This window comes from Pantherophis guttatus, chromosome 1, assembly GCF_059756535.1.
Source record: "Pantherophis guttatus breed Tessera chromosome 1, ASM5975653v1, whole genome shotgun sequence".
In the NCBI taxonomy this organism is placed as follows: Eukaryota; Metazoa; Chordata; class Lepidosauria; order Squamata; family Colubridae; genus Pantherophis; species Pantherophis guttatus.
This window is the reverse complement of record NC_142063.1, coordinates 34,451,378-34,478,982: the sequence shown is the minus strand read 5'-3', so window position 1 is coordinate 34,478,982 and position 27,605 is coordinate 34,451,378. Positions and strand designations below refer to the sequence as shown.

Genomic DNA, 27,605 nt, shown 5'->3' with positions numbered 1-27,605 from the left:
TGGAAAAGGAGGCTGTAACATAAATAAGGCAAATTGGGGAAAGTGTTGCAGCTCAAAGGACCAACACACATCTTCCATTCAGAACATGGTAACGTCTGATTTCTAGCATGTCCAGGTAAGGATGGTAAACCCTGGACTAATTGTTCTCATCATTCACTCTAATAATCACCAACAATATTAGGGTAGATGGATCAGTGCTCTGATTCAGATAGGGTAGTTTCGTATATCCCTGAAATCAGTGGTGCAATCCAAAATTTTTTACTACAGGTTCTGTGGGCATGGCTTGGTAGACATGGTGTGGCTTGGTGGGCATGGCAGGAGAAGGATACTGCAAAATCTCCATTCCCACCCCACTCCTGGGGGAAGGCTATTGCAAAATCTCCATTCCCACCCCACTCTGGGGCCAGCCAGAGGTGGTATCTGTCGGTTCTCCGAACTACTCAAAATTTCCACTACTGGTTCTCCAAACTGCTCAAAATTTCCACTACTGGTTCTCCAGAACCTGTCAGAACCTGCTGGATTTCACCCCTACCTGAAATGAGGAAAATATTCATCCTACCTCTGTATGTAAGAATTTCTCTTTTGGCTCTGCTCTTTGATTGTCAAATTCCTAGCAGTTAGATCATCAAGTGCTTTCTCCACCTGCAGTTTGGCTTTTGATTTAATTGACTTTTTCAGAGTACAGGTTAATGCCTCCACTTCAGCCTTTGCAGACTCGGATTCTTCTTGTTTCTTGGCAAAGTCAAGATGAGATTCTTCTAGTTTAGGTAAATCAAGCAGCGGAGTAGAAAGAAAGGCTTCACACTGACTGAGGAGATCTGCAGATTTTTCGACAGCTTTGTTGTAAAGCTTCACCATTTTAAAAGCTTCATCTAAAGCTTCCTGTGCAAATAAATAGTTAACAGCAACGTTATTATATAAGCTGAAAAATGATTCTCTTCTCCCAAATGATTTCTTGAATTACAGTTCCAAGGCATTCCATTGCAGCTCTGATTTAACTCTGTGTCTGTTAGCTGGTGGAATTTTAACACAGGGGTGTCAAACTTGCGACGACACATTGTCATCATGTGACATATCATAACTTTCCCCCCCCCTTCACTAAAACAGGGGTGGGCGTGACCAGTGCATGATGCATCCGGCCCGCAAGTTTTGACACCCCTGTTTTAATTGATGGTCAAAGAGCCTACAGATGCCTATGCCCGCCTTTTGCTGTTTTTAACAATTTTCCAAAGTTAAAACAACCTTGGAAAAAAGGTTCTGCTGCATATTTCACTGGTCAGCTGTTGTTTGTTTTTACATTGCATGATTATCATTAAATTTATATCTAGTTTGTAAATATTTTAATTAGCTTCCATATTGTTTTTAAATGTTTTTAACCCACTTTAATTTTTTGCTGCTTTAAATTGGCATTTAATAAATGCAGAAATGATTTGAGTGATGGAAGGCTGACAAATTTGGGCAGGAGAAAAATATAAGAAAATATCAATGTTGTTAAAGGTGGCTAAGTTTATATAGAAAACAAGTTTTTAATAATACATTAAAAAAATCTAAGTTGAATTATTTTATTAAAATACATATAAATCTGACCCAGATATCTACTATGAAGGAAGCATCCAGAAGCTTTTATTTATTCAAAGCCATCATATATTATTCTAAATAAAAATGTTCATGTGTCTCAGAATTTTTGGAGACTAGCAGTGAGAAGGACATCTCAGTCAAAGTCAAGGGCCAAATGGCAAATGAACTTGTTCATAACAGCTAGCAACTTAACTTCTATAAATCCATCAAACATCTCAATAAACTGACAGGGTCATAGAAAAGAAACCAGTCCTTCGGATGGCAAGTCATTAACAGTCACAGATCTGAATATTTTGTTACTGTACTTATGTCAGAGCAAAAGCATTGAACAGTATCAAGATAGTCACTACAATCATTGTCAAAAATGCAAGCACTGTCAAAAATATAAGCTTTTAACGATGGACATTTTATTGCACTGCATATATTGTGCAATATACTGCAATACAATGCACAGCACAGCACTGAAGATGTTACATAGTTGGGTAATGAAACATCTGCAAGAAAACAACCAAGCTCAGAGAATTACAAGGACTCCCCAGGAAATTTTATTACATTAAATTACAAGAGTCTTCTACTTATTTTAGTAGTATCACCAATCTTTTACAAAATTTCAATTTCTTTCAGTATAAGTTAAGATGGAAATGCAATTGTGGCATTATTAATCTATTGAGGGAGGGAGGGGAGAGAGAGAGACAGAGACAGAGACAGAGAATTTACAAGGTCTAGGAGTATAATCTGTTATATGAATATCATGTAAAATATAGATGAAGAAACCATGGTATTTCATAACCAATCCTTATGTGAAAGCAACCAAAGTTTGTAAAGTTGTTTACAAAGAAACAAAACTTCCAGGACTACTTACTGTGTGTTTAGCAAAGTCTGCTCTCAGTTGTATTTTCAGATTTTGGAATTCCTCTATTTCTTTATCTAAACTCTCAGAATGGAGACATGTTTGTTTTGTAGATGATTTCTCTTTAGTTATTATATCTTCAGCAGCACGGATTTCTGCCTCTGTAGCACCTTTAAGCACTTTGCAATACATCATTTCATAGGGAATCATTTGAATTTTCAAGTCAAGTAGGATAGGCTGCTGGAACTCAGACTGAATTTGCTTTAAAGTCCTTAAACTGTGGCCCAGCTTACTCTGGAAACTTTGTTTGTACTTGCATATTTCTTGATTAGCTACTATCATAGAACAGATCGTTTGTTCTAGCCCATCTATTTTTGCATCCAAGGACTTTATTTGTTTCATGTTGGCCTTTTTGAGAGAGGCACTAAATGACTTATTTTTCTTGAATAGCTTGAATGCTTCTTGAGTTATATATTTGGCATGTTCAATTCTCCACATCAATTTTTTTCCTGATATCAGACTGGCATCAGGAGTAGAACTAGTAAGATCTTTTAAATCACCACATTCTTTCTGAATACTAGATACTATAGCCTCAATCTCACTTAGGACTATTTGATGCCTGTCGTATTCTGCAAATAAATTCTTCAGACATTTGCCTCTCTTGTCAAGGTTATCTTTTGCTTTGTAGAACTGATCTTTCAGTTCATCAAGTGGTGATGTATCCCATTTTGGATCCAGCCATTTCCAAATCTCCTGGTATTGGTCCAGGTATGATAAACGTGACTGGATGGCTAAAGTTCTCTCTTTAAATATATTCAGTTTATCTTTTATCACTTGATTCTTAGATAGTAGTTCCTCTGGACTTAGCTCCAGTTCATCAACATGAAGATTGCTAAGATCCTGCTGTACGGCCCTTATCTCTTCTGAGAATTTTTTATAGGCACCCATTTTGTGTTGTACTAAACGACCCTTAATTTGAATTACCCTATGGACCCTCTTTGCTCTACTTTTCAGACTTCTCAAACAATCATTTAAAAACAGTTGCTCAAAAGCATTTAATCCTTCAGATGAATCGTTGCAGTTTGCATCTACAAGGGCTTCCATCTCCTGGATCTTCTTGGGAGTCTTTTGTAAAAGATTCTGCATGTGGTCAAACTCAGACTTTATATTCGTTTTATCAATATCTAAGCTAGACGCTGCCATGATCTTTTGAAGTTGTGCTTCAAATTTCTCTATATTTGCAAAAAGTTTGTCTCTTTTTCCAAGCTGAGATTCCAGCTGCTGTAACTTCTGAGATGATTTCAAAATAAGGAATTGGTAACCAGTTTGCAACTCATGTGAAAGGATGCTAAGTGCAGAATCCTCCTTTGATGGCATGTGAGAAGCAACATGCTGGGCTTCATCTGCTAGCCTTATAAAAGTTGGCTCTTTTTCTTTAGCATCACTGATTACAGCCTTACAACATTTAATTTGTGAGAGGAGATCATCTGGAAAGAGTGCTGCCCTCTCGTCAAGATGGTGCATTAAAATTTTGTTCCCCAAAATGGCATCTTCTATCTCTTTTCTTATTTCATATGTCTGGGGATGACTGTCAGTTATCTGGACATTCTCTTTAGGGGTCATTTGCTCCAATTCTTCTGCCTGGCTCTGAAGTTCGTTTATTGTGTTCTCTAAGGCTGTTTTTCCTGGATCGCTCCACATTCTTTTCATCTGTACTTCTGCATTTCTTTTTAACAAAGAAATGTTTCGCTTAAGGATGCGCAGTTCTAAAGGAATCGAGATAGAGCATGGACGCTCTTCTGTACCAGGAGCACTCAGGCCTGTTTGCAAATCATATTGCTGTTGCAAACAACTTTGGAGTTCCTGTGCTTTGTCCATGAAAAGCTTAAACTCATCCACTTCTGCTGCAACACAGCACTGTTTCTTTTGAAGACAGTCCCCCATTTGTTTCCACCACTGCTCTGCTTGATCCACCTGGCTTTGTACTAATTCTTTGTCCAGAGTGGATAGATGTCTAGATAGATTTTCTTGTTCAATTCTCAGTTTATCTAAAAGACTATTTTCTTTTTGTAGAGAAGCCAACAATTTGTTCAAATTCTCTAGAAGAACTGTGTCTTCCACAGGTCCCCTTCTGCAATAGAAAAACAGGTACAGCTATTTTTAATTTTTTTTTGGTCAATTTACTCAACATGCATTACTAATCAGGTATATAAAACCATATTTCATATATTTTAAATTACATTGAAGCTCCTCCATACATTACTAATGTATGTAATTACTAAGAATGATGTAATTACTAAGAATGAATATGTATGTCTTTAACATTTAAATATAATCAGAACCATTCAAAGAAGGGATATTATATCGAAATAATACCGTAGCAATAATTGTTGCAACTACAATGTTTATTCATTCCTATCCTATGTTGATTTACTAAGCCACAATAGGAAAGTTCAAAGATTTATGGCTTAGCATTTGGATATAAATCATATTATTCTATGTCTATCCCAACCCTTTGGGAATGTAATAAATTACAAAATAAATGAAAGAAAAGGTTCATCGCTATGGTGTATACATTAACAATAAATTAAGTGAATTATATCAGATCCAACCCATGTAGAAACATGGTCCAGGAACTTACGTATATATGTTTTCTTTTTCTGCTAATAAATGTTTCATTGAAGACTGAACAGTAGTAAGACATTTGTGGTAGCGATTGACTAAATTAAACTGATTCTGCTTGGCCTCTTTAGCAGCCATTAATTCTTGCAGGAGTCTGTCCCAACTGGAAGAAGTCACACTGTGGGTGCCCTGGTGGTTTGGCTGACTTCCTTCTGCCACCGTTGAGTGTTCTGGCCACACTGACAAAGCTTGAGCTTTCTTCTTTTCTAGCTGCAGACACAAATCCTATGATAGAAAATCAGAGGAGGTAGGTGGGTCTTGTCTTGTTCGTTTTAAAGGAATTTTCATTTTTATGTCTTTCTGAATCAGATTAAATACCTATTTACTACGCATTGTATTTCTAACTACAAATGGTCAAGATACTTCCCAAAAGTCCACATTTAGGGCACCAAGGCCAGTGAAGCTGCTAAGGTGAAGGGGGACCTGGGCAAAATGCAAAATGTCATGGACAATAGGGAGGAAATTGTTATAATGAGCTGCATGTGCAGCTCATTATGACAGTTTCCTCCGTATTGTCCATGACATTTTCTACCTCTGCTTAAAAGTAGGGGGAAATGACACCTCCCCATATACCCCATTTCTCCTGTCACAGATAAATATGTAGCTTTGGATCATTTTTTTTCAAAAAAGGAACGAGTACAGGTTTTCAATTCATTTGTTTAACTGCATTCTCTTTACCTACTTTTAGGATTTGTGTGGAAAACAGATAACATTTTGGGTCATATTTATGCATAAATGTAGAAAGTTCCAATGGTTTCACAGACTTTTAAGCACCATTGTAGGTGAGGTCACTCATACAAACTCCTCCTATGCTATTTTGGGTAGAAGGATGCCAATTGGTGGGAACAATCTGTATTATTATCCCCTTCATGTTGTTGAAATGCTCACATATACAATGGCATGAGATTGCACTACCCAGAAATAGCTATGAAGCTCTCATATGCCTGAGAAATGGAGTGGGAGGATAAGATATAACAGGGACTAACAGAGTGCTTATAGCCATGCCAATGAACATATTGTTTCCATACCTCTATCTCTCTCAGTTGATCTTTCATTAATACAATATCTAACTCTGCAGTCCAAATTTTCACTTTGTTGATCTTTTGTTCCAGCTCAGCATACTCAGCGATTGCTTGGTCTTCAAGATAAGCCTGCTGGGAAATCCAAACAGGTAACTGCATTGATTTGGCATAAATTCTTTTGCAATCTACGGAACAACTAATTACCACTATATCAATCATCCAGATTTTTTTTTTTATTGAAGAAATCAGGTAGAAGCAAGGCCACCTGATTTAAGTCACATCCTCTCCACTTTACTCATTGTTCTGGCTAAGATGAGTTAGCCATGAGGCTAACTCATGAGGGAGGGGGTTAGAAAAAGTGCCCTAAACATTGCCTGCCCCACAGCAACATCTGGCAAGTTAACCGTGTTTAGCAGGTCACTTTAGCGGTCAAAAATCAAGAAAAAAAAGAAAATTCATTTTTGGAACCTGGAATGTCTGTACCTTGCTGGACGGAAACAAATGCAAACAAGGCACCATGTTGAGGGACCAACTGTTTTTCTTCCCTTGAAATTCCCATTGCTGGCAAATGCAACAGTGCAATAATGGGAATTTCAAGGGAAGAAAAATATTAAATTTATGGTGAATATTGTACTACAAGTAAATTAATATAATTTGCTTGTTAGTTACTATTTGGACCTGTTCCTTTGGTTTTTACTCTTCTGTTTACTATCCAAGGTTGAGATTTTGAGATGATGACTACATCAAACAATTAATTAAATAAGTAAATAAATAAATAAATAAATACGTCATCAATGGTATATTACACCAGTATTAATTGCCAAAATAGGCAATGAAAAATTGTTGGAATGGTCAGATCAGACCATTTTTCCACGTTTGGTGGCAACATTTAAACTTCAAAAACTTGGAAAATAGAATGAAACAAATTCTAAAAGTTGAATTTTTCTTTCACCCTTTTCTTGTGAAATATTATTAAACCTACTATCACCTTAATAACTCCATATTAATTTGATTTTGATAAAGAAGAATATTTTAAAATGTGGTAAGATACATAAATATGTGGAAGAAAAAATATATTATTTTGATATTTTGCTCGACCATTCAATTTTATAATGCTGTAGATCTCTCTACTATTCACTTATTGGTTGTTTCTTTTTTCACATTTTTTTTCTTTTTTCTGATTCTCTTTCTCAGTTGTGGTTTTTAAATCAATCAATCTCTCTCTCTCTCTCTCTCTCTCTCTCTCTCTCTCTCTCTCTCTCTCTCTCTCTCTCTCATAAAGATCTGAAAATGCACATGTGAAACTGAAAGAAAACAAGCATTATTTCAAAAGCCAAATCTTATTTTAGAGGGAATTAACAATAAAGAGAAGTTTATCCTGCTCAGAGTCACATGAGCCAGTATTCCTGGACCAGTGGCCCACCCTCTCCACTATTGGAAACTGAAAAGAGAAAGGGTGAAATTGATTGAATTATGGATTAATGGCTATCCTGGCTGAAGAGCTAGCAGTGCACAAGAATAGCACTTAACCAAGTCCTTCAATGAAGTTGTGCAACAACAGAGATTATTACCTTGCTTTCCGGAGATGGATGTATAATGGACAAAGGAGTAGGGTCAGCCTCCATTACCTTTCCGTTCATTAATGGCAAAATGGTTTGAGGCATTTCTGACCAGGCACATGTTGCTTGCAATTTCTTTTGATAGCCAAGCTGCTGTTGCGGAGATTCATTGGGATAATCATCTGCCAGTATTTGCTCTGATTTTTGCCGCTGCTTTGCACACTGGCTTGCTGAACTTTGGAAATTGTGGGCTTCCATCAAATTGCCTTTCAATTCCTGCTAAGTAGAAGCAGAATGGAGGAGAAAGGAGGGGAAAGAGAGAAAAATCATAACCTTCTCGGGACTGCAGGTACTGAAATGTCAATTGCTTTCTTAATGGAAAGATAGTGAAAGAATAATAGAATAAAGGGGTGGTAAAGGTCAGAGAAAAGCACATCTGCACAGATGCCTCTCCAAGGAACAATATTATGAGGTTGTTCAAAGCTCTGACAAAGTTAATTGGCCTAAAAGTTTTCTTCTTCTATGGCTGTAATCTTATAATTCGGAGGAGATGGGTCCCTACTAACCAGATTCAGTCTGTTTACTCTCTATACGTTGAAGCACCTTGACATACAAAGGGGCTATGGGCTTGTCTTCCTCTGCCTTTAAGTATTTTTGCTGCAGTTGGAGAAAGTATCCATGAGGCGAATTTCAGGTTATGTAAGGCAACACTGTTCAATGCGATCACATAGAAAATACCTTTGTCTGGAAATCTGTTTGCTATCAGAAATGGCAACACTGGGCTAGTTTTGTAATAAAATATAGAATATGGCACATACAGAATGGACAGGTTGAGTCACTGGCATCTTCTAATTGGACTGGGAAAGACCTATGCTTGAAACCACAGGCACTCCCTGACAGTTTGTATCAGGACAACGTTCAGCAGTCCATCTGCATTTAAAAGACAAAGGCCACTCTTTTGAAGAAGCAAAGTCCACATTTTGGACAGAGAGGACTGCTGGTGTGAAAGAGGGGTCAAAGACACCATCTATGTCAAAATTGAACAGCCATCTCTATCTCCAGTCTACAACACAGTTCTTTCAACAGTTCCAAGAAAGCTCCACACCCATTTGCACCACTCAGGTGACCCTGACGACACAGATAAACCTTCAGGTGACCTCAACAACTCATGAAAAGAATGCAAATGATCAACTGTCTGCAAGGAGTATAAATCCTTCCATTGTCTAAATTCCTATGCTCTGACTCTGTAAAAGATAGCTTCATTTGTTCCATTGGTCCATGAGGTTCCTTTAGTCCTGGCTGTATCCACTTCCATTGGAGTGAGCAGCAATAGTTGAAGGAAGAGGACTTGTGGCAGCTCCCAGTACCCTACTGGATACCATAGGGGCAGAGAAAGAGAATGCAGCAGAGAATATAATACAACTGATGTCTGTAACATGTACAAGTGACATTGGCCCTATGGTCTGAAGCATCTTTAACACACTATCCTGATAGATTTGATAGAGTTTCCAGAGAAGGAGCGGGACTGTTCAACTTTTCACAAGTTGAACCTGGGGAAAAACATCCAGTATGGCAGATATAAGCAAAGTCACTGTCCAATGCTGATGGTTCTTGTATCTGTTTATCTTTATCTGAGTATTTTTCTACTGTGTCTTGACAGCTGCAACCATCCTATAACTACCTTGCTTGCCTACCTCTTGAATTTATTTCACCAATTTATATGGATAGCATTATGGATTATATAGATTGACCACTGCCAGAAGAATCACTAAGATCTCAGTTATGAACAGCTTTGCATTTGTAAACTCTCACTCTGCTTTACTTTCCCTGATTATAATTGCATGTTCCTACTTATCAAAAGACTATGGGCTTGCTGCCAACAAAAAAAAAATTGTAACCCCCTTAAATAAGACGTTAACTTGTTGCCAAAAGCATAACAAAATAGGAGAGGGCGTTGTACAGGATTTGGTGGGGAATACAAGCTACATCTAGATTGCAAAAAATTGGTGTTAAGAGTTGTCTGCATCTCTTTGTTGCCTTCTGTTGGTTATCCAGTTTTTGTAGCCTATGTTTGTTTGTTTGTTTGTTTAAATTTATCACTCCAGCAGACTCTGGGTACCTTAGAAAATCTAACACTAACTAAAACAATTAAAAACATAGACAAAAATAACCCCTCAGCAAGACAGCCCCGACAGCATATTAACCCCAGGCCTAGGACCAAAACCAACCTTCAAGGGCTTTTCAGAACCGAGGAAAGTGGGTGCCATCTGTATCTCTGAGAGGATGCTTGTTCCAGAGACAGGAGCAGCCATAGAGATGGCACACTTCCCAGATACCATAAGATGGCAACATTTAATAGAAGAGACCTGGAACATACATACTCTGCCCAAATGCACTATAGTAGGTAGTATAGTAGTCCTAGGAAAGTCCACATGAATGGTTTTCATTATGATCTCAAAAGTACAGACAGGCACATGTTGAAACAAGGAATCCATCAAGTACTATGGTGTAAAGCTATGAAGAACTATGAAAATCAAGCCAACATTTTGAACTAGGTCCAGAAAAGGGCCAAGAGCCAATGGAGATGACAAAATGCTGGCATAATAAACTCATAATACCAAGCATGGCTATGAGATGCTTCCTTTCTCAGCAACAGCAAGAGGCAATAATCACAGCATTGGAAGCACTAACTCAGAATATGAGGTTGTCTCTCAATCCATATGTCATTTGTTTACCTGCTCTCCCTCCTGCTGCTGGGAAAGAAAATGCAGTGGAGGGTTACAATTTTCTTTCATCTAAAGAACTGTGGGACATTTTTCTCCCCGCTGGAAGAGTGGGAAGAGAAGGTGATAGCAGCAGGTTAATTCCTAAAGCACAGCAATGGTAAATTTGTTGCTATGGAAGAGATGTGCTAATGTTTTCAGAAAGGATTTGAAGCACATTCACTCAGCACTCATCCTTTTATAGATGTCCTTAAATACATGAAGATGCTATGGAGAATAAACTAACTGGTCCATATCCTACAGAACTTTATGGAAGAGTGCAGGATTTGGTATCAGGAAAGGATTATCCACAGACTTTTGTTTAGGTAAGCGGCTGGAGAACATTGAATTAGAAAATCCTACTTATTACTTTCAGAGGAGTTATTCAGGACAGGTAAATTGTGTCTGAGTGCTGCACATTTTCTGTAATGATGCTTTCTCTCTGATTACCTATCAGCGATATTCTGGGAATAAATAAACCAGATATTTCAAAATAGAGAAAAAGCAAATTTATAAGGAAAGAAACAGGAATATACAGGTGACTGTAAAGTCATATTCCTTACTAATCCAGGCCTCATCATTCCATATCATAACCACTATTTTATGGAAATGGCACACACACAAAAAACTTTTCAAAACCATTCTATCAAATGTTTGAAAGTAAGACTGTCAGGGAGAGTAAAAGATTACCTCAGTAACTGCAGCTGCTCTCTCCTCAGATACAAGTGCTAAGCAGCTGGGTAATTGTACTTTACGGGTCAACAATTCTGGAGCTTCTCTGTCCAGTTGATTTTTCACTCTGAAGGAATTTTCCTTCAAAAGACAGGAAAATGAAATAATTAAGTCAAGCGAAAATTGCAGAAGAAGTTGGAGAATTATTATATGTTATCTCCATATTCACATTCATATTATATGAATTTATACTATATTATATATTATATTCATATTCATAATATGACATGATAATAATAGTCAAAGGTCCTCAAGATCTGGGCGCGCCATCAAGGCCTGGAGCCCCAGAGAACAGGCATACTAGTAAGACAGCTCCATTATTATTAACATACTTTTTGTTCTTTTTTTAAGCTGTGTTCTATCATTTTTAATGTTTTTAATAATTATTATTATTTAGGAATGATTGTTTTTTAGCTTTGTTGTATGCTGTCCAAAGTCACTTGTTTTGTGAAATGAATGTCTATACAAATCTGAAAAATGAATAAATTAATAAGATTTAGAACTTTTAAGCTCTGAGTAATGTTTTATTGTACAAAACGTCCTCTCAACTGCTTGAGGTGGAAAAAAATGAAACTTTGATTTTGGGTTTATCAACTAGATTGATTTGTCGTTATAGAAATGGCTAGTTTATATTATTATGGAAAAGTAAAAAATTGTAGTTTGATGTTAATGCTTTATTTTACTGCAACAGAGTCGGAAATCAACACTTTTTTCCTCCCCCCCTCCACCTCCCTCACTTCTCTTTCCCCTTGGCAGCACATTATTTTCATATAATCCCATGTTCAGTGGCAAGGAGGAGCTTCCTCCAAATAACGTAACATAATATGATAAAAAAAATCAGAGAAAATAAGCAATTCTTGATTCCCCCCCCCCTTTGGACATTTATCCCAGAATATTACTAAATTTCTTCCACAGAACTAAATTCTTGGGGAGCAAAGGGGATGCTAGAAATTACCAGTTTCTCTCTGTTTGTTGTTTCATTATCCATCTCCTGGTTATGTTTGAGTATATCACTGTGGATGTCCTCAGTCTCATGCTCAAGTCCATATTTAGTTTTAAGGTGCCTCGGCTTAATTTGGGGTGCATCTATCTCATCCTTCATACATGTCTGTTCCAAACGGATGGAGTCCATTAGCGCAACAACCTCTTGTAGTCTGTATTCAGCTTGACAAAGAATATCATACTGTACCTTAAGTGAAAAAGTGCAAGGAGATCATAATGACAAGAGAATCTGCACAGCTGAAAATATTATCGCCCTCTAGAAATATGCTATCAGAGAGAATAAAATAGTTAGGATAAAACACTCGTGACATTTTTTATAAAGAATTAGATAGTTCATAAAGAGAAGTAAACAAAAGGCAATGTGTTTGTCAGGGATCATCCTCGCTCTCTGATTTGCACAGAAACTGATATCCATATTCACATAAATACGTGAAGTCCTCGACTCACAACAGTTCATTTAGTGATCATTCAAAGTTACAACAGGACTGAAAAAAGTGACTTATGACCCTTTTTGACATTTATGATCATTGCAGCATCCCCGCAGTCACATGATCAACATATAGACACTTGGCAACTGGCATGTATTTATGATGGTTTCTGTATCCTGGGGTCATGGGATCACCTTTTGCAAATTTCTGACAAGCAAAGTCAATGGGGAAGCCAGATTCACTTAACAACCATGTTACTTAACAACTCAGTGTTTCACTTAATAGCCAAAGAAGGTCGTAAAATAGGGCAAAACTCAAATATCTGTCTCGCTTAGCAACATAAATTTGGGGCTCAATTGTGGTCGTACATTGAGGTCTATCTGTAAAAGAAAAAGCACCATGCTCCCAAGGGAATGCACATTCAGATCAGGGGTGGGTTCTAACCGGCTTTACTACCGGTTCTCTTTGTGTGCGCGCTTCGTGTGCAATTGCCACGTGCATGCTCAGTTCACTCGCAGGACACCAAACTTGCGCTTTGCGCAAGTGCATTGCTAATCTGCCCAGCTGAGGTGCGGCAATCCGCTCTGCCACATCTCTCAGCTGGGCGAAAAAAGCAGACATATAAGGTCAGAATAACGCGGGGCGGGCGGGAGGGCCCAGCTCCCGAAGACAGAGAACCGGTTCGGTGACGTCATATCATCACCGCTACCGGCTCTCGCGAACCGGGCCAAACCGGGAGGAACCCACCATTGATTCAGATTTACCTTGTTCAATGAAATGAATGAGAGCTCGCATGAGGCAGTGCTGACACAAAATTGCTTTAAAAAGAATATCAATTACTTTTACTTGATTCCCAGCTATCTGACTTATCTGACTACTAGATAAGTTGGGTAAAATGACTCAGTTGTGTAAGAAAGCAGCTGTGGAGCACATAGCTAGAGTTCTTTTTACCCTTGTTCAGTTTAATTGTTCATGTGGTAACCTTGAAAGCAATCTCATTTGACATTGATAAAAACTCTGCGCCAATAATCAGACATAAATAAAAAGTTGCTGTTCGTAAAATTCTAGTTTTCAATATTTCCCTTTCTTGTTTTATCAATCATTATTTTTATTCTGGGATGGAAACACTGTTGCCCAAATTTCATTGAATTTAGTTCTTCATTAAGGTCTTTTGACAAGGGAGAGTGAGACCCCCTCACTTCATTGTGTTTGCTGTCTTTTAGGTTTTATGGGTTTTATTGTAATTTCCTTGATTATCTGTGAGCCATTCCAAGTCTCGATATTCAGAAGCATACAAGTTTAATATATTATCATTATTATTACATTGTTATTCTTTCTAGTTCATTGATTTTTAAATTCACTGGAAACAAAATTCTTCCTGACCTGGTTTTGGTCTGCACCCAAAGGCTCCCACAGCTCCTCTAGAGAAGTTATCAAAAGTGTTGTCAACTCTTCACACTGCTGGCGCCCCTCCACACAGCCTTCCAAGAGCTTTGTTGTATTCTGCGATTTAAGGAGAAACTCAAGATCAAAACCAACATGCATAGATAGTTCTCCAATATAATAAAGAGCATTAGACTTCTCCATAGAAATACCATATTATCTTCCTGGACCCATATACAAACAAACAAATATATTTTATTTATTAAACAACTTTATATAGCCACCCAAAATTACTGTGTGAGAGTGAGACAGCTATATAAATTTAATAATTAATTAAACTTTTATAAATAAATAAATAAATAAAAATATACCCAACTGGTAATTGAAGTGGCATGGTCTAGATCCCATTTCATCCTATCCTACCTGTTTGTTTGAATCAAATCTAATCCCACATCTAATGAACATTTATATTGCAAGATATACACTAACAAGAGTTTCATTCTGGATCTTCCAAACCAATAACCTGGCATGATGCCAACCTGTAATCGGCTAAGAAGACATTGGTAGAGATGCTGTAAAGCTATCAATGATTCTGCACTGAAGCTATTAGTGCATGTCTCCAAAGAATTGCGTTGTCTTGTTAGTTCATTTAAGAGAAGCGTTAGGCCTTCAATTTCTTTCAGAAGTGCAGAATACTTGTTTAGCTGACTTTGCCCTTGCTGTGAATTGGGATGAATATCAACATTTAATCCTTGCTTCTGCTTCTCTACTTCATAAAAGAGAGCTTTGATGGCATCTTCTGTCTGCTTCACATATTCTATTTGATGTTGGAGTTGTTCCTGGTCCCTATGACGGAAAAAAATTAATATCCGTTTAATAAACTGACCACCGAATATATAGGACAGGGGTGTCAAAGCCCTGCCACCGGATCCGGCCCATGGGGTGCTTAGATCTGTTCCACAGGGCCACCCTGGAAGCAGCAGACCTGCCGTGGGAGATCCGATTGAAAAGGGAGCTCAGAGGGCTGCGTGTGGCCCTCGCAAGCTCTGTTTTTGCTGGCAGAGAGTTGCAGAAAGTCGTGGTCATCAATTTCTGGGGTCCCTGCCTTCTTTACCAGATCTTTTTGTAATTAAATTTGTTCTTTTTAAAATTAATGTAATTTTTAATAATTTTAATGGTCATTATTTGCCTTGAGTAACCCATATGTAGTAAAGAAATGGGCGATATTTTAATATAAATAAAGAAAAATTGCATTTATAATTTTTTTTCTGCAGTGATTAGTTAAAAGCTTGCAGTCAAAAATCTTCAGTTTTCCACTACCCTATTCCCCCAAAATAAGACATTCCCTGATAATAAGCCCAATCGGGCTTTTGAGCGTATGGCAATAAGGCCAAGCACTTATTTCAGGGTTCAAAAAAATGTAAGACAGGGTCTTTTTTTTTTTTTTTTAATTTGATTTTATATGCCACCCTTCTCTGGAGACTCAGGGCAGCTTACAATGTGCTCAGCAATAGCCTTCATCCTTTTGTATATTTATACAAAGTCAGTTTATTGCCCCAACTGGGTCCTCAATTTACCTACCTTAGAAAGGATGGAGGCTGAGTCAACCTTGAGCCTTGGAGAGATTCGAACCTGCAGTAATTGCAGGCAGCTGGTCTTAATAACCAGCTTAATAACAGGGTGCCTTAGACCACTGTACTACCAAGGCTCTTTTCAGGGAAACACGGTAGTTTCAGCAATATTATTTGAGTGTAGAATTTCTGGAGGAGTTTTATACTGGATGCTATTATTATAGAATGACTCTTCTGCATTTTCAACTCAGTGGACATTTTCATGGTGTAATCTAGGCTACTTACTTCAGACAGCCAATAACCAGATGAATAGTGGAGTCCCACTTCTTTTGGACATCAGAAATTATCTGCTCAATAGCTAGATTCTTGCTCTTATCATCACACTTCAAATGTTCTCCAACAGCTATGATAGTTTGCAGTTTAGCATTGCCCTCTTCTTGCAACAAAGTAATCTCCTGTATTGTAAGAAATAACATGAAAATAATTGTTTTTACCCACTGTTTTGACCTAGCACCCAGGCCAAATAACATAGTAAAATTATCAATAGAAACAACCCTTTTTTTAAAATTGTCATTCCAATTAAACCTCATACAATGAAAGTTAATAAACTACTTCCAGTTCTTTTGTTAATTCCCTAAATACTGGAAGACATTGCAATATTGGAGAGAGTGGGAATGGAATAAATAGGAGGGGGAAGATAAATAGGATATGTTTGTTGCCTAATAAATAAAACAATCAAGGGCTTATTAAATTTATAAAGTGATTTTGTCAGGTAATTGTCTAGTAATTAGGAACAAGGGTTGAATTCAAAGCACTGTTTATTATATACTACCTATACACAAGAATCTGAACTACTAACAGTCAAGCCAAATTGGTGCCAGATAAGAGTCAACAGAATTCACAGCGGGCTCGACTTGTGTCTCTTGGGAGAACGCAATGACTCCTTACTGATGACATGTTTAACCCTGCCATTGTGCTTGGCCTGTTCATCTTCTACAGCTTTGATACTGAACTACCAAAATACTATTTTGCTATTTGACTAATTTAATTTGTGCTAGTTAAAAGTTAAGGGTTCTGAAACATGGACTGATTATAATGAAAAACTGACAGAATAAGGGGTTCTAAATGTGGGAAAGACCACTAATTGACATTGCTGCCAAGACAAGCTCTCAGACAAAAATAGATATTGAACAAAAATGCTGTCCCATAAGATGCAGGGACAAGTTATCCATTGGCCTCAGATTCAGTATTATTACTATGCTGATGATACCTAGTTACACATTTTGACAAGTGATACTGTCAAGATTCTCTGTCAATGTCTGGAAAATGTTTGGCCTTTGATTGGGAAGAACTCAAGCCTGACAAGACTGAGTGTCTGTGGCTGTTTTGATTCTTTGAGCTTGGAGTGGTTCCATCTTTGGTCCTGAATGTAATTGCATTTCCCCTTTTAGGACTGGCATGCAGCAGCTGGTGGCAACTATGCCCAAGGCAGCCTTTGCACAAATTTTTCTGATGCACCAGGTATGCTCACATAACACTCTATTTTGTGGCTTTACTAATTGTCAATATGCTTCAGGATGCAATTCAAGGTTCTGGTTATTACCTATAAAGATACACACTTTGATTATTTGAGGGCTACTTATCGATACGTTTGGTCTGTCCTGTACATTCTAACATACCTAGCATGCTGTGGGTTCCATCAATTAAACAATATCAATTGTCGGGATGCAGGAAGTAGGCTTCTCTGTCTTACTGTGGTCTGCTAGAACACCATTTAATCTGAAATTCATATGCCCACCTTCACTTGCCCTTTTTTAAGCAGACTTTTAAAACCTGTCTCCATCCCAGGCCTTAGTTAGAATAAGTGGAATATTTTAATTGATTAACTGACTGATGCTTTCTCCACACTTTCCTTCTGGCTTATGTATTCAATGTTTTAGACAAATAAATAAATAGCAGTTGCAAACAGAGCACAGTTAAGACTAAAATTCAAGAAAAATGTCAAGTATTTTTTTAAGAAAGTTTTTGAAATGAGAAAGGACTAAACAAAGAATTATTGGATGGTTGTTTTATTAATAAAATGTAGAGCTTCAACTGCGTTTTGGTACCTGGATTTTGAGCAACCTTTCTTCCAGTGATATCTCAGATTCTTCAGCACTCATCTCCAAGAGAGGCTTTTTTAGAATTTCCACCCAGCAAAACATGTTCCTGACAAGGTCTTCAAAATGCTTTCTTTCTACACAATACATCTCAGTAACTCCAAGGGTTTTCTGTACATGATTAACCAACCTCTTGTATTTACTGACAAACTGGGCAGATTCTACAACTGTTTCATCTTTGAAAAATCCTGAGTTTTTCAAATAATTTGCCCGCCAATCAAAAGAATCAAACCATTCCCTGTAAAAGAATAACAATTATGTGAAGTTTAATTGTCATCATTCCCCATGCTTTATCTATGTCATTATTCATTAAATGTTGTCAGAACTGGGCAACTTGAGTCAATTATCAACCTTCATATCAACTTTTTTTCCCAGCTGACCAAGGCAGGATGATCCAACATTTAAAATCATATTCTTTGTATTCTTCTGTTTCATCACTGCATTCAAAAGTCATTTTTTTAATAGGTAGAGATTGACAACTAGAACTCAAAATCATTATATTTACTCTTTTGCCTATGTGAGGAAATATACATAAATTTGTATTCAATTGTGAATATCAGATCTTTGAAAATACGTTTTTAGATAGGAACATTTTCAGTAGAAAACATGAGTATTCCACTGAAACTAGCTCTCAAGAGAGAAGCAGAGTTAAGTGAGTTGCTATAGCTAAGACAAAATACCTTTGATTGAGTAGAATTTGATAAAAATGTTCAATTTCTGTCTTCTCTTTTTGAACTTGTTGCCATTTTTCTTCTTGAGTTCTTAGCCACTTCTGCAGACTCTTAAAGTCCTTTTCAAGCCTTCAAAGAAATAGAAGAAATACTTACAAGAAAATCCTGTTAAACTGTTAAAAAAAAAAACCATGAACAGTAGCACTTAATGCTATAGGTAAAGGTAAAGGTTCCCCTCGCGCATATGTGCTAGTCGTTCCCGACTCTAGGGGACAGTGCTCATCTCTGTTTCAAAGCCGAAGAGCCAGCACTGTCCGAAGACGTCTCCGTGGTCATGTGGCCGACATGACTAAATGGCAAAGGCACATGGAACACTGTTACCTTTCCACCAAAGGTGGTCCCTATTTTTCTACTTGCATTTTTTATGTGCTTTCAAACTGCTAGATTGGCAGAAGCTGGGACAAGTAATGGGAGCTCACCCCATTACGCGGCACTAGGGATTCGAACCACTGAACTGCTGACCTTTCAATCGACAAGCTCAGCGTCTTAGCCACTGAGCCACTGCGTCCCTTACTTAATGCTATTCAGTAAAATAATTTTGGGCCTAGTTCAGCAAGCTTACCTATTAATACTTATTTACTTATTTAGTACTGTAGGAGGAGAAATACATCAATCTCAACATTTATTTTGGGGGACTAAATTTAAAATCCATCTAATCACTCTGGATCAGAATATAGAAGCTTAGTTCATTTTGGCTTCTTACCTAGCAAACTGCTGAAAAAAGTAGTGAAGCTCAATTTTTCGTGACTGACATTTGGAAATTACTCTTTGCAATTCCACTTCTTGGTCCCTCACCCAGTTACTCAACCGATGGACATCTGATTTGGGCAAATAGTTTTTCACCTGGTTCAGAACAGTCTTCACCTCATCAATATCATTGCCTTTGTCTTCAAAATTTAGGAAACTCTGAAAAAAACCCATAATGAGAGATTTATCCAAGATCAGCAATCTTTTCACTGGTGACATTGTTTGATATGTTTTATAGTTGCTCTGTCTGTCCGTCCATCCATCCATCCATCCATTCATCCAAAACTCACTCTCTGATTGTTGCAATAAGTGACAATTTTTGAATAGGCAATTGATCAGCAGCTACAGAACTGATTTTTCATTCAACATTGATGCATGATTTTTCAATAGAATATATGATTTGGGCCAGGGAGACTCAGTTTTAATATCCCAATTATCCATAATAGCCGACTCAATAATTACCTCACAGTCATTGTTGCCTTTCAATAAAGATAAATTTTTAAAGATAAAAAGACCATGTGTTATTTGTCTGACAACTTTGGAGGAATGACAGATTAAAAATATAGCAAAAGGAAAAATAAAATTAGAAAAATGTATAGCATGTATTGATTTAACCCCCCCCCCTTCTTTCTTTCAGATGAAACTTGTACATTCTAAGAAGGTATTTTCCCTCTACAGACTGCATCAAAAATTAAACTAGGTTATGTATCGGTCTATTGAAGAATCAGTGGTCTATTATAGAAGTAAGTTTCAATAAAATGTTTCTAGAACCATAGCCTTACCAGGATCACTAGATAAGGGCTGCAAAAATCTGGATAACTCAAGATAGTAACAAATAATTCAATTTTTCTAGATATTTTGGTTGCCGTTCATGGTTATTCAGATTTTGCAGCCCAGATCTGGTAGCCAAGCCTTTACACTGCTCTCCGAGACACATTTTCTCCACACTAAGTTTATGTAGCACTACAACTTTAATCTATTTAACTATTCTGCTCTTTCGTATTCTAAAAGAGCACACAATACACAATATGTGAAACTAAAACACACCCTCAGTTTTAATGTGAGAAAAACAGGGCTAATTTATTTAAAAACTGAAGAATCCTGAAGGAAATCAGTCAACACAATTTGCAGTCTTATGCCTTACCGTTAGTTGATGAATTTTCTTTTCCACCATCTCTTTTGTTTCAGAGGAATCAAAACACTCTTCCAGAGAGATCTGGAGGTTGCTGAACCAATCATCAAAATGTTTGCACTGGTCTGTAGGAAGATGCAGTTTAAAATTTGAAGAAAAAAAAAAAGATTAGTTGGATGAAGAGACATGGGGCTTCATTATTTGAATCAAAGCAATTAGCTCTGTCGTTGCTGGGCTCCTTTTGGGCCTTGGATATAAAGCCTTTACAAATTTAAGTATCAATCAGAAAAACAATACAAACTCCTTGGATAAGAATTCTTTTACATTGAAAAAGAATCATAGGTATAGCTATTTAAAGCAAATTGAAAAAGGGGGCAGTTTCCCATCCACACAATTATATCTTTAAAATTAAGTTATAAATCTATATTACTATATACTTACTATGGTAATTATATTTTAAGTATACAAAAATCTGAAGTAATTATTTCATGAAAGTTTCTAAACAGTTTAAGTATCGTATTCTGTTCCTTTCTGCGGCTCCAAAACACTTTTAGATAAAGCAACTGTCAATTCAGACTATTTTCCCCTGTTAAAATTTGCTTTTAAAGAAAACAGAGACCACTTGAAATTGTCAACTTAAGAAAAATAAAAATAATAATAACTTTTCACTCACAGTTCAGGAGATTTGTAAAGTGATCCTGAAATATTTGTTTTTTTGAATTAAATAAGTCAGTGATACTTGTCAGCAGCTTCTTTAATTCAATAACATCAGGGTTCAGATAGCCTGTTCCTTTCTGAAGCAATTTCACATGTTGTTTTTGATGAAGAATCTTCTGATGTATTTCCTAAATAAGAAAGGGAATATCATTTACATATCGACAGAAAACCTATCTAGAAATAATTTTGGTAAGCTAGGTCCTAGAAAGTCAAGGAAATCACGAACATTAAGGATGCTCAAATGACATTGATTAGCACCTTTTTAAAGAAGTTGCATTTTTTCCTGGGAACATACAGAGCCCAGGAAAATGGCATTCTGCCATAAATTACAAGGAAGGGGGAATGAACCAGTTAGCCATAAATTGCAAGGGAACCAGAATGAATCAGCTTCCAAGGACACCTGGCCTGGGAACCGAATGTGAAACTGTAGTGAGAGGTGTCAAACATCCAAGCTGTTCCCAAAACATCCAAAAGGCATCCTATTGGACACTGATGGACTGGTCAAGGGGGGAGACGAAAGAAAAGGGGGGAAAGTGTAACCTTTGCGTGGGAATATTCAGATCAAGCTTTACTTTCACTGCAAGCACTTAACTTTAGTTTCAATCTCAATTTCAATCATTTCAATCAAATGGAGTCAAGAGTCTTTCTTTTCTAAATGTTCTAAGTTGGGGCAGATCTGACATATTTGATTTAAAGATATGACAAAAGATATCATGTGCTTATTCCCACAGGCTATGCATCACGCCTTCCCCTACTGAATTTAAAACTCTGCACAGTCATAAATAATAGCAATCATATAAATATACAATTACCAATGTCCAAATGTAATAATCTGGCAATGCTGACAGAAGAAAACGTGATTTGATTTTATTTTTAATAAATTTTTGAAGCTAGTTACAAACCTCAGGTTATGTTATGTTCATATGTACTGCTAAGTAAGATTTCAAACCAAAGCTTGTTGAGTAAGTTAAAATAACCCGACTATGACATAACACAATTCAAAAATCACATTATGGCTTAGTATTTATGTGTGAATATTGTCCAAATATAACTGGATTGTGTTAAGCCTATGTACACTGGTTTTTTTTACTTATATGCCCATCCATTGTGGTTTAATGTTTTGTAAAAACTCAGTCTCTGAATCCTGGTTCATATTAATTATGGTTGAGACTGACATTGACATAATGTTTAACTACTGTGAAAGGCATCAGGAGAATGGAATACAGGAAATTCACATGGAAGAGAGTGATGGAGCTCCTAATTTTTTGATCCCGTTCAAAATCCTGTGATATCTGCATCAACCATTGAAATTCTGTCATGTCATTGTAAGAGCAGTTCAAAATATTATCTTCAGATGGAATATCATCTGCATTGCCAAACAAACTAAAGATGCTTCTTTATGGTATTGTATATGTCTGAAGTACCTCCAATTTTGTAAAAATCTCCAAGGGATCAGAAGGAGATAAAGCTTCCAGAAGTGATTCTGTCATTCCAATTTGAGTCTTGGCAAGATCAAGGTCTCCTTTCAGCTCTGTTGTACTGCCATTGACTTCAGTGGGTTCTGACTTATTTGGTAAATGCTTTCTTATTACCTCCATTTTGTTCAAAAGAGAAGATTTAATAACCTGAAAAGGAGAAAAACAGATGCCAATTTAGGAGTTTTCATTGACTATTTAGTACAATTAGTATTTAGTATCCCTAGTACAGGTCTCCTGTGTGAGCAGGGGGTTGAACTAGATGACCTCCAAGGTTCCTTCCAACTCTATTACTGTTACAAATTTGAGAGAAATATTGCTATACTTATCTGCCTTTAAATGACAATTTCCTTCTTTTTTGCAAGAATTGATAAATATATTTCATATTTTAGGTATACCCAAGATTTATTTAAAAGGTTGAAACTAGTTGTTACTGAAAAAGGCATTCCATGTTCAAATTCTTTTCTGTTTTTCTCTTATAGCCAGTAACAATGTCTACATGATAACATTACAGTGTAAATTTCCTTCACTCCAACATAAAATCTTACCATCTAGTGAGTTTTGTTTCAGAGGATTAAATCAAGAAATTCAGTTCTAATTAACAAATGAAGGCAAATATATGTGTCCCAGGATAATATTGCAGGATCTAATCTGGGTCGGTCACTGGGACCAGAGGTTTTGTCATCCAAGCTTTTGGACTGATCTTGGAACCTATCTTCAGGGAAATTCTCTGTGTTGTAATTAAAATTGCCAAGTTTGTTTTCATAACAATATGTTTGGGACCATGTTCTATCATAACTTACCATTCATATGAGATGTTGACCAACACCATCACAACTAATTAGGGGCAACAGTCACTGCCAGAAGCAACAATATATGTGCTTCAGGGCAGAATATTTCTTCCTTCAGAAAAATCATTTCTACTATGCACTACCACTACTTGTTAAAATAATTTCCCCATAACTTCAGTAGAATATTTCTAACATTTTCTTGAGAGTATCACTGAAAATATTTCCCTTCTTTCATGGCCTGCAAAGGAAGTTGTAAAAGTTGTGCAAATGTTTTGTTGCAGTCTTCCCTCCCCAAAATCTAATTTAGGTGCTAAGTATCTTTATTAGTGTTATACTCTTTTCTGACATGCAACAGAGAGGATTATGAGAAATTTCCCTTTCTACACAGGTACTCAAATGCTTATGAGGAAGGCACTCCACACACACACAGAGAGATGCACATACTGAGGCACAAGCACACTTATGGTTTCCCTAATTGTAATTGCCAGGCACTTCTGGCAGGGCAAATTTCCAGAGATTTCTGTTTCTCAGAGTGTACACAGAATTAACCTATGTCCCAATCCTTTTAATCTCAACTGAGATGACTAGGAGGGGAAAAATAACTGAATTAGAGCTCCTGCATCTCACTGTTAAAACTCCAGAAACCACTAGATGGGACCATTTTCAGCCTAGATATGAGCCCAGCTAATTCCTGACCCACTCAACCTTCCTCACTTGAAGTTAAACAGCAAGGAAGAGGTATTCTTGAGGATTTCTTCCTATAGTCATATAGAGAGAACTAGACCTTCTTAATGGGTGAAAGAAAAAAAATGAACCTTCTTCATAGGACTCAGGAAGACCACTAGATATAACGAACAATCAGATGGTGCCAGTTTGTATCTTAGTGGTTTTAATCTGGTAACATAGCTCAGAGACTGGAACCAAAGATTCTGTTACTTCCAACATATCACAGCACTTTGAGGCAGTATCAGATAGTCAGCTTGAAGAGAAGTAACAGAATGGAAGATATTTTCCTTCCTTCATCATGCTTCCTTATATCCTTGGTCGAGGAGAGGAAACTAAGACAGATGCTGAATACCATCTGAAATAGTAATTACCCTGCACTGTCCAACTGAGGCAGTGGGGCAGACCTGATGGCAAAAGAGACCTTTACAATTGTGCTTTATTTTCATTATTGCAAGGCAATACGAAGAGATAGAAAATCTTTTTTGGACAACAAAGATAGGCACGCCTGTTATATTAACCACAATCATAATTCTTGTTATTCCTCCTCTTTCACCTGTAGTTCAAGTGGGGGTTCACTGCCGTTAAGAAGATCCTGAATTTCATCCACCTGTGTATCAAATTCCTCTAACTTCTTTTCTTGGAACAGGACATCGGCCTGAGAAGATACAGAAAACAAATTATGTACAAACTATCCAATTATAAATTTTGTTTTACCAATTAGTATTGAATAGGACAGACCAGGATATACCCACCTGGTGTTCAGTGTTTCTATTAAAGTATATGTTCCTCTTCCATTATTAATTTGCTTTTGTTTTTAAGTACTTTTGTTTTTATTTTTTATACCACCTGGTGTTGAGTTGGACAACCTTTTCAACATACCCACCTGGCATCTTTGAAGAATTACAGATAAAGAAATGACTGAAGAGAACTTGACAAATATTGTTATTTGTATACCAAGGCCCTGAGGATAGTCCCTCATAGTTTGGTCATACTTGTGTGCCCCCCCACTAATCCTATTCAAATAAGTCCTTAAAACCTGGCTTGGACTAGAATGGTTGATAAGCACTTTGAGATATTTGTGGTGATGGCATTTACAGAATGTTTTGCATGATCTCTGTACTGTTCTATTTTTAATTGTTTCATGCTGTACATCACCTAGAGTCAGGGTGCAGCCGACAGCCTATAAATGTAATAAATAAATAAATAGGCAAAATATAGTCTTTTAGATGGCTACAGTTCTCCAAATCCCTGATTGTAGCCTTGCTACATGTAGTTAAAGGCTTTGAAGTTTTCACAAGGAAGGCAAAATAATATCCATAATATTTATCCAGTTACATAATGTAGCAGTATAATATAGTAATATAATACTCTATTGGTCTCAAGCTATTTACAGTGGTAAATTACACACTTTGCATACTGAAGGCCCCAAGATCAATTTCTGCCATCTTCAGGTACGATGGAGAAAGACTGCTATTTGAACCATCACAGAGCTACCACCTCAGAGGTATCATCACTAATGTAGGTAATACTGAGCAATATGAGGGAGTGATTTGACTGAAAATAAGAGAAATTTCTCATGACAGACAAAATATTTGCACTGGATTCCTATTCTTTTTTAGAACAGGCTGCATCTTAATAGAAGAACAGTAAGGGTTTTGAAGATCTCATATTAAATTTTATTATAACACCTACTATCATTTTGAATTAAAATTCCCTTTTCATGATAAAAATAGCTTTTCAAATATATCTTTTTCATCTCTGCATCTCATAAAGAAATGCAAGGTATTTTATGAATGAATCTTATCATTGCATTCAAGCAGAGGAGAAGAAAGCCAGTATATCAAGTGGGATGTACATATAAAGGAACCATCCTGAAGGCAGTGTTCATGGTGATCAATAAGGAAATGAAAAAAATAGCAGAAAGGGTGGCACTATGGAAGAGAGAACAAGGAGGAACAAAAAAACCAGAACTTTATATCTTGAATCACAGCTTGATGGCATTGCCCCATTCTTCATCTAGTTTAGAAAAAGTTGCCTGCACTTATGGAATGACAAATAATCCCCATCAACAATACCTCCAGTTCTTCCAATTCCTTTTCAGTCACATTCCCATCATCTAAGTTCTTCTGCACTGTATCTGACCATTCGTCAATCAAACTGGATATGTTAAGAAGTTTGTCCCATAAAGCCAGAGCTCTTTCCAGGTTTTCACAATAGCTTTCAGTCCGTTCATTGATCTGGAAGAAGGAATTATGTTTTCCAAAAAAAAGAGAAAGAAACAGAACATAAAGCTTTCTAATCAAGCAAGAACATGAAGTGAGAGGCAAGGTAAAATGAAGCCAGACACAGAAACAAATAAGGGGAGGAAAATAATCCAATGTTCCCATGGGATACAGCCAGTTTCTTGCCAAATATGGCTTTAAAGATTATCATATCAAAGATCACAATAGCTCTCCAGACTCTAGAGACAGGTTTGGCAAGGTGGCTTGGTTTATTAGATGGAATCTTCTCCCAATAATGTGTCCTAACTGGTTCTAGTTAGGAACTGCCTGGGCATATTCATTAGGCAGTCAATATCCTTCTCTAGCTTTTTAAAGCATTGGAGTAAGACATTCTTAAGATCTACACTCATGGAAAAACTCCTGGTTGTGCTAAGCAATATAAACAGCACAAGACAATATTGCTTGTTTGTTACATCTTTGAGAATTATATCCAACAAGAATTTGCATTTCTTTGCGTCCCACTTTGTTTTAAGCATGCTCCGATTATAACTCAAATTTCCCTCCTTTTAGGTTCCTCATCATGCTAAATTTAATTTAATTTACTTTGAATAATATTTGGAAGTCAAAATTAATTATTACAATGAATGATAACCTGGAACATAGTTAGCTTATATAACATACATCCAGCCATCGGTCCACAATAGCATTAGCCTCATTCTCAAATGGGGGCTCCTCAAAACTCTTCATTTTGTTCACTTGAGACTGAAGATTTTTGCACATTTGGTTTAATCTATCAACATCTTCAGAGTAACTGTTAAATTCTTCCTTTGCCATGTTGACCTATGAAAAGATGAGAATACCCATTTATGAACAAGTCTGTTTGCATTTGTGGGAAATTCTACAGAGTAAGAAACTTGTCAAAATGGAAAAGGAGAGGCAATGTGCTGCCTTTGATTATCAATATTTATATTCGTTTCAGCATAAAACAAGAATGAGGAAAAAAGTAATGGAGCTGTGCTTTATTATAAATTTTCCACATTTTAAAAAATTCAGTTACTTTTTATCAAAAATTAAGTTTATTCAAATATTTTAAACCTTGGGCAATATTCTGCTTCCTTTTTATGCAAATGCTTTCTCTCATTAACTTGCATAATACCTATATCTCAGATTTATTTATTGGCTTATTCATCTTCTTTTCAAATATATGGACTCGCAATTCTCCTCTCACACATTTGCCATATACTGTTCATATAATATTGAATTATACTGTCAAAACTATGTTGAAAGCAGGATCTGTATTGTTAACGGCAAATCAAACCTCAAATATTTTGTTCTA

The 27,605-nt window shown here is 36.7% G+C and overlaps 1 protein-coding gene across 16 annotated transcripts in view; it reads right to left on the bottom strand.

Annotated features, from left to right (window-relative positions):
- The window catches only part of SYNE2 (spectrin repeat containing nuclear envelope protein 2), a 220,818-nt gene that overhangs the window by 115,224 nt on the left and 77,989 nt on the right, over positions 1-27,605 (bottom strand). For 8 of the 16 annotated variants that reach the window (XM_034433561.3, XM_034433563.3, XM_087882077.1 and 5 more), the window contains 19 exons: positions 26,951-27,109; positions 26,123-26,284; positions 24,601-24,702; positions 22,480-22,680; positions 21,012-21,183; positions 20,351-20,463; positions 19,163-19,365; positions 18,409-18,528; positions 17,678-17,966; positions 15,855-16,024; positions 14,538-14,844; positions 13,999-14,118; positions 12,141-12,374; positions 11,144-11,266; positions 7,704-7,970; positions 6,139-6,264; positions 5,070-5,335; positions 2,441-4,559; positions 560-882 (listed from right to left, as the gene is read on the bottom strand). In XM_034433561.3, coding sequence (XP_034289452.2) covers positions 560-882; positions 2,441-4,559; positions 5,070-5,335; positions 6,139-6,264; positions 7,704-7,970; positions 11,144-11,266; positions 12,141-12,374; positions 13,999-14,118; positions 14,538-14,844; positions 15,855-16,024; positions 17,678-17,966; positions 18,409-18,528; positions 19,163-19,365; positions 20,351-20,463; positions 21,012-21,183; positions 22,480-22,680; positions 24,601-24,702; positions 26,123-26,284; positions 26,951-27,109 — 5,576 coding nt within the window. The remainder of the gene's footprint in view (positions 1-559; positions 883-2,440; positions 4,560-5,069; positions 5,336-6,138; positions 6,265-7,703; positions 7,971-11,143; positions 11,267-12,140; positions 12,375-13,998; positions 14,119-14,537; positions 14,845-15,854; positions 16,025-17,677; positions 17,967-18,408; positions 18,529-19,162; positions 19,366-20,350; positions 20,464-21,011; positions 21,184-22,479; positions 22,681-24,600; positions 24,703-26,122; positions 26,285-26,950; positions 27,110-27,605) is intronic. The other 8 variants (XM_034433565.3, XM_087882048.1, XM_087882050.1 and 5 more) reach the window with 7 other exon arrangements.